At 46.9% G+C, this 7393-nt stretch overlaps 2 protein-coding genes across 2 annotated transcripts in view; one reads left to right on the top strand and one right to left on the bottom strand.

Moving 5' to 3' along the window:
- Positions 1-628: 628 nt before the first annotated feature.
- MAD2L2 (MAD2 mitotic arrest deficient-like 2 (yeast)) lies at positions 629-4760 on the top strand. Its single transcript, XM_010133972.1, has 8 exons — positions 629-675; positions 886-1004; positions 1522-1593; positions 2355-2455; positions 2579-2673; positions 2783-2856; positions 3849-3941; positions 4239-4760. The coding sequence occupies exons 1-8, from the start codon at positions 636-638 to the stop codon at positions 4278-4280; spliced, it is 636 nt and encodes a 211-aa protein (XP_010132274.1). The 5' UTR covers positions 629-635; the 3' UTR covers positions 4281-4760.
- A 1114-nt stretch (positions 4761-5874) lies between these two features.
- Positions 5875-7393, bottom strand: part of LOC104491530 (F-box only protein 6-like) — a 3278-nt gene continuing 1759 nt past the window's right edge. The window contains exons 3-5 of the mRNA XM_010133971.1: positions 7232-7327; positions 6765-6900; positions 5875-6113 (exon numbers count right to left, since the gene is read on the bottom strand). Coding sequence (XP_010132273.1) covers positions 5967-6113; positions 6765-6900; positions 7232-7327 — 379 coding nt within the window. The 3' untranslated portion in view covers positions 5875-5966. The remainder of the gene's footprint in view (positions 6114-6764; positions 6901-7231; positions 7328-7393) is intronic.

The raw sequence follows: 7393 nt of genomic DNA, 5'->3' as shown, positions 1-7393 counted from the left end.
ATGGACTTCGCTGTGTGAGGAGAAGTGTTGGAAAGCTGAACCCCGGTGCCTGCTGTTTGATCACTGGCACATGGTATTCAGTTTGGCACAATGTGTTTCCCTTTATAATTGTCACAAATGTCGGGCTTCTCTCCACCACGGCCCCACCAAACCTGTCAGGGTTCAGGAAGTGTCTGGATGATGCTCTTAGTCATACGCTTTGGTTTATGGTAGTCCTGCAAGAGGCTGGGAGTTGGACTCTGTGGCCTTATGGGTCCTTTCCAACTTGAGACACTCCATGCTTCTGAGCGACAAATTCCATGTTAACTTGCTTATACAGCTGTGTAGGGTTTGGTTTCTTTAGGACTAGAGAGACACTCAAAACACTGTTGGTAACGGACAGCTCATGAGTACCTGTGTTGTGTAGAGTCCATGGAAGATGCAGATCTGAGCCCGAACAAGCAGCATTTCATGGTGGCGGTGTCAGAATGAGCCCATAAAACTGAGAATTTGTGGCTGAGTGCCAAGGACAGTTTGTTGGGGCTGAGCTCAGCGGCCCTAGGGAAGTGGACGGCTGCATGAGCTGACTCTATTGATAATACAGGAGCCAGTGGATAAACATTTTTTTTTGTGATGACTTCCAGGTTCTGGGAAAGATGACCACTCTCACGCGGCAGGACCTTAACTTTGGGCAAGGTAATGTGTTGTGCTAAGCTGCAGACTGTATGATCACAAGGCTTCTTGATGGAGGGTTGCTGTATCCCTAAAATTTCTACAGCAAAGGGGAAGCAGGTGAAATTTATGCAGGGAAAAATAACTTTAAAGCAATTTCCTCTGAGGATAGGGAATCGTTCTGCACGCTTCCCCTTTTGACCAACTTCAGCATCCTTTACTTTTGTCTTTCAGTTGTGGCAGATGTTCTTTCAGAATTTCTGGAAGTGGCTGTTCACCTTATCTTGTATGTCAGAGAAGTTTACCCTATTGGGATCTTTCAGAAGAGGAAAAAATACAATGTACCTGTCCAGGTAGGAGATTCTCCTGCAAGCTGACAGCCATTGGACAAGCAAAATAGTGGGATCAGTCACCACTCACCAGAACAAACTAAATCACTTTGAGTTTGTTTTAATGTGCAAACTCATTTTTGAAGAGCACTTAGTTCCTGCCAAAGGGAAACCCACCTCGTAGCTGAGGATACAGCAGGTCTCCTGGAACAGGCAGATCACGGACACCACTAGTAGGTGGCTTCCCCAGCTGTGGGCAGTAAGGTAACCTGACAGCTGGCTTCCTAGGAGGCAGAGGTGGCCGCAATATACTATTCCCAGTATGCTGTTGGGGTATATGTTCCCAATATGCTAGAGCTGTGTGGGTACAGTCATCTGCCTCAGCTGATTAACCCTTCCATGAAAGAATTACTGGTTAAAAATGCTGTTTGAAGCATGACTCAAGTGCCTTGTAACACACCGGTGCTTTAAATCTCCCCCTGTAGCATTGTCCTGGTTCGCATCAGCACACAGCTCTGACTAGTCACTCTATTTGCTACAGATGTCCTGCCACCCGGAGCTGAATCAGTACATCCAGGACACGCTGCACTGCGTAAAGCCACTGCTCGAGAAGGTAAGAGCCTACCAAAAGTATGGCAGGTGGGTTTGATAGGAAGTAAGAGAACATAAATACTGTGTTAACTGCATTGGCATTTAGTTTCACATAATTCACGTACTGAGGATATCCATCTATATATCTTCAGTTACATCATCTACCCGTTAACTTAGCGTTTTGCTTTTGAATATGTTTAAGCACCTGTCTAGCAGAATGGCTGGCATTGTTTGCTGTAAGCCAGCAAAGGCAGGTTTGAACTCTAGGTTTTGTAGGAGAAAGGCGTGAGTATATGAAAGGTTTCAGGGTGTTGGGTGGGGGCAGAGTCTGTATTCTCTGCTCTTTACAGACAACCTTAATGCTCACGTAGAGAATGGAAACAGGCCAGTTTTACACGGCAGTAGTACAAAGCTGCTGTATCTAGCCAGCACTCTAAGCATAGCTTAACTTCCTCATCACTGTCCATTCCTGAGCGATGCAATGAGATGGCTGTACCTTCCTCCTTTGTTCCAAGACAGCCCCTAGAGAAACATACTGTTTAGTGCACTTCATCTCCCAAGGCCTTATCGCTAAGCTATCAGATTAGAGAGCGAGAAATGGCTTTGCAAAAGCAGTTTTGTCATCAGTAAGAATACTCTGAGAGTGCTCAAGCTTCGGGTAACTCTAGTGCTGTGAGCCACAACAAATAGCACGCACCCACTTCGTCGGAAGTGTGCAAAGCACACTGGGGGCAGATGAGAGTTTGTTCTTAGGATGAAGTTTGTCTATCGTTGCTCTGGCAGAACGATGTGGAGAAAGTCGTGGTTGTCATCCTGGATAAAGAGCACCACCCCGTGGAGAGATTTGTCTTCGAGATCACCCAGCCACCACTCCTTTCCATCAGGTGAAGTTCCCATGGCTGCTCACCCATGGCCTCCAGCACCGGACTGTGCAGAGGTGTCCTGGGCTCAGCTCCAGGCCCCAGTGCTTCACTGTGTGCCAGTAACAACTCCTGTCTCCTCAACAGCTCCGAGTCCCTGCTGTCCCATGTGGAGCAGTTGCTGCGTGCCTTCATCCTGAAGATCAGTGTGTGTGATGCTGTGCTCGACAACAATCCCCCAGGTAAAGGTTCACACAGCCCAATAGCATGGGATTGCGTGAGCATAACGACAGGTCGCGTCCCATTTGCTGTTAGTTGTCCCCTGATCCAGAGCTACCATCGCTTTTGCAGGCTGCACCTTCACCGTTCTGGTTCACACACGGGAGGCTGCCACCCGGAACATGGAAAAGATCCAGGTGATAAAGGTGAGCAAAGCCTTTGGCTGCCTGATGGTGCACGAGCAAGCTGCAGAGCGAAGACCGGAGAGTACAGAGCTTTGGCATCGCTAAGGTTAAGGCCGCTAGGTATTTTGATCATGTACGTTGTCATCACAGGATGCACTTTACAACTTTGCTTTCAGTGTGTAGGGGGTTTTACCCTGGTGAGGTGACCGAGTGTATTCACCACCCACCAGCCAGTCACAGGCAACAGCTGCTTCATGTCTGGCTTAGACTGAACCGACTCTTTGCGGCGTAACGCCTGCTCAGCCACTGCAAAGCACTCAGTAGAACAGGTACCGAACTTAGTTAACCACAACAGACTATGTGTCGCTGCCTGGTTCTTCATAAACCGCAAGAAAGACTAACATTAGGTAACTGGTGGGTTTTGGGTGCGCTCGTACATTTTGATCTTGCAGGGAAATGTGTGCAGATCACTTTTTAAAGCAAGATTTTAAGAATCCTTACTTAAGTACAAGGAAACGTTTTTCCCCAAACCAAGTTGTTTTGGCTGTCCCAAGGCACGTTAAAGGTAGTGAAATATAAAATAATTTCAAACCGGACATTGCTCTGTTCCGTTTAGTAATGTACTGGTTAGTAACAGTAGAGCAGACCAGCCTTTAAACTTGCAGAGTGGGACAGAAATGAGCATTTTGGAGTTGCAACTAAACGCCGGCGCAGCAAATAGACTGTGTTAGCTCAGAACAGCTAAAAGTGCATCTTTTAAAGTAGTGAGATGTCACCTTTGCAGTAAGTGGGTTAGCAGCATAGCTGGATGCTGTCACTGAGGTTAATTAGGCCGAGTCTCAGGGCCAAGCATGCATTAAGTTTTGCTGTTACAAAAGGTTCCAGTTACCTGTTTCTCCCCTCGGTCACCACATCTTCTCATTCACTTAATGCTGACCTAGTGCCAAGGCAGAGCTCACCTTACAGCGTCTGCCAGCCTTCGTGAATAAAGCACCTTGTGTTCCTGCTCCTAGGATTTCCCGTGGATCCTTGCTGATGAGCAGGACGTACACATGCATGACCCCCGGCTTATTCCCCTGAAAACTATGACATCTGACATCTTAAAGGTGAGCAGAGCGTTCCGGCCCAAGAGGTGGCTGAAACTGCTCGTAGTTCCAAGCTTTGCCTACTCGATGCCAGCTCTGCAGTTTCCTGCAGGGTAACAATTTTAATACTGCTGAGCAGTGGGTTAGTCTTACTAACACCCGTGCTAGTAGTCAAAACTGGGCAGACTCCTCATAATAAAATAGGAAGCCTGGTTTTGCGGAAAGGTACAAACTCTTCCTCTTTAGCCTCCTGCAGATGTTTTTTTCCCTTCACCTACTTGTATATCGAATGAAATTATGCTTACTTCCCTCCTCCAGATGCAGCTATATGTAGAGGAGCGAGCCCACAAAGGCACCTGATGTCAAATCTTCTTGCCTTCAAGCCTCATCTGATCTTCCAGCGAAACAGGATCTCTCACAAACCATACCTTGACAACCGTCTCTTCAGCTGGCCTGGGTGAATGTAGAGCAGCTGCTGCCTCTTTATTTCAAGTGCTCTTACCACTGTATATAGAACTGACTTGGAATGTGGAGCCAGAGCCTGTTCCCCTGTGCGCTCATGTGTGACAGTGAGTACAGGTTTGTTGCAGTGAATCCCTGGGGCAGGATGTTGGCAACTGCCGCATGCAGTCAGTGCTTTGTACGAATCCAGTTCTCACCCAAATAGGGCATCGCCATTGCACATGGGCAGCGCTGCACAGCCATCTGTAACGTGCTCCACCGGAGCAAGGGACTGAAGCGAAGGGTGAGTGAGGCCTTATGTAGCGTCTGTCCACTGTGACTGTCCTGAGTAGTCTTCAATAAACATTAAGTTTTACCCCTGTTGCACTGGGCTGAGTTGTCTCCAAACCCACTCCCCTGCTTAAGTGAGGAAGTTCTTTTATTTCCTGTAGTGAAAGGAAACCTTTCCTTTCCTGGAAAGGTTTTTCCATACCTTTTCTGGAACCTACGTGGAATCTGTTGGTTCCTAAGAGAGCTTTCGCCCACAAGTGGCATTAGCAAGGTGGAATTAGTCTCCCCCCCAAGGACACTTGCCAAATGTCTGGGCTCTGTCAGGAGTAGGACAAGGGAAACACTGTTCATCCTACACCTGTCTACAGAGATGGAAGGCAGCCTTAGTACTGGCTCTGTGCGAGCAGGGGTGGAAGATGTGGTTCATAGTATTTGAGCTGAGCTTGTTGGTGGGACAATTTAAGACAGCCAGTACAGTACCTGCCTGCTTCCTCCAAGTAAAAAGTGCAAGAATACGATAGATGGAGGTTGTGTGCTGCTGCAGCTTTTACACGGGGTTTATGTTTTTTGCTCAGTGCAAACCAAGTACTTTGATAGTACAAAGGTAGTCTGGGAAAAGCTCAGCACAGTCAAAAGGCACTTACACTGTGAGACAGCCACCTTCAGGGATTTCTCACCTCCTCTTTCTCTAGCTGTTTATTCAAACACCAACGGGCCCTATTTGGACAGGGAAGGCATGTACCGCTGTGATCAGAAACGGCAGGGAATGTAGTACCAGTGACGCAGCATTTTTGAAAAAGGGTTGGCAGTTTCCCTATGTTATGAAAGGTCTGATGTGACAGATAGGTGTTTTTATATATAATTAAAGTGAAACAGGAAAATGCCATACAAAACCAGTCTCTGCAGTAGAGCCCTTGAGACCAGCACTGATCATCTGAAATGAAATATTTTAGCTCTGTCTTCCCTAAGTTCCATAAACAAACAATAAGGTTTCTATTTAAGAATTACTGTTTGCCTGTAGCACACAGATATATTAACTAGAAAAGACAGACGTGTGGTCCTACTATTCCTCCGGTGGAAGAGCACTAGTAATTGCAGTAGCCACCGTTGTACTGAAAAATGAAGACAGATATCCTTCCAAAAGGCTGGGCCTGCCGAAGTTCTGCTCTAAGCAAGGAGAACCAGCTGCTGCTATTTGAGATCAACTGTGCAAGAAAAGCCAGGACCCTCACCCAGAGAGTACAGACAAGTAAGTGCACCTGAGACCGCCTGCTTACAAGTCCTGAGGTAAAAGCAAATGCTTCTTTTGTGCCTTCATAACGATGTCAGGGGCCCAACGGTGATGCTGCTGTTTGTCACGCGGATCCCATACCATCCTGCCCAGAACTGGGTGTCTTGGCCTCCGTGCTGGAACCAGATGTAACGAACTCCAGCTGGGTAGTTCTGGAAGGTGTGAGAGATCTGGAGAGAAACAGAAATAATCCTCTTAATTAGCTGAAATAAATCGGTACTGACCTAGAAGCTCAGACAACTACAGTGTTTAAATCTTGGTCTCTGGAAAAGCTCATTCTAAGGTACCTTTTGTTAAAGAGCGTTATTCCCCTCTTATTCAGCCTCTGCCCTGAAGTCCTCTCCAAGTCAAACCTAACAGTAAGCTTGATTCTTAGGTACATTTGTCATGTAAGCAATAACTTAATGGGGAATCTACAGCCAGTCAAACCAGATAAACTCATTTAGCAGTTGAAGTTTATGTCTGGAATAGTTGGAATGATATCCATGTAGTAGTTCTAAAACAAAGCTTTTTGACGTGACAAACCCAAGAACTGTGCTCTTTAACTTCGTTACTTAGACAAAAACTTAAGTGAAAAACAAACAACTAAAGAGACTGAGCTGAAATAATACGCAAGCTCCAGGAATACTCCTTACAAAACCCTGGGCACCAACTAATCGAACCCAGCTCTTGCACAGCCCTGCTGCTTTGTCGGCAGCAAAGAGTTTTGCGTTGAGTAGAGGAGGCTGACGAGCAGCACAAGAAGGTCCACTTGGGGCTTTGGGCCAAGTAAGGCTTGCAGGATTTAGGTGTGACTATACTGATGCAGGGCTGCTGCTTACCTCCCTCCACTTGGCATCGCTCCACTGCTCAATGACCACTGGCTCAGGGTGGAACTCCTCAAGGACAATGTAGTCTTCAGAAAGCAGCTTCACCGTAAGTTCATAGCGGCACCCACAGTCAAATCTGGCAGCGTACCTGGGGAGGCAGGGAGTTACCAAGGAGAGGACTCTATGTACAGCATTCTGTTGTCTTTAGTGTTCAGAAACTGTCTCCAAGGGTATCCCTGCCTGCGGAGGAAAAGGAGTGTCACCCCCATAGCTATGAAGATGATCTAAAACTTCCAGCTATCCTGCTGGAAGCCACCTCCTGTCAGCCCATTGAATAAACTCAGATTTAGCTTACGCTTTACTTAAGAGCTACAACACTCAAAGGACAAAGACTTCATGTTATAGTACGAAAAGCTGCAGAGGCCTTGCTTATCTCTAGGCCAATACCAGGAACTCTAGTTCTCAGTGCATACACTTACCAGTCCTTGACTACAATTTCAGGCCGTTTCTCATCCATCAACTGATTCCAGTACCCTTCTTTCTGCAGGGTAATGAGCTGAGACTTGAAGCATGGCCTGCAAGAGCAATAGAAATATTCACAACTTCACAGCCACATCTCTTCCCTCTCAACGTCCACTCTT

This window comes from Buceros rhinoceros, unplaced genomic scaffold (assembly GCF_000710305.1).
Source record: "Buceros rhinoceros silvestris isolate BGI_N320 unplaced genomic scaffold, ASM71030v1 scaffold46093, whole genome shotgun sequence".
Lineage (NCBI taxonomy): Eukaryota > Metazoa > Chordata > Aves > Bucerotiformes > Bucerotidae > Buceros > Buceros rhinoceros.
This window is presented reverse-complemented; position numbering and strand designations above follow the sequence as displayed.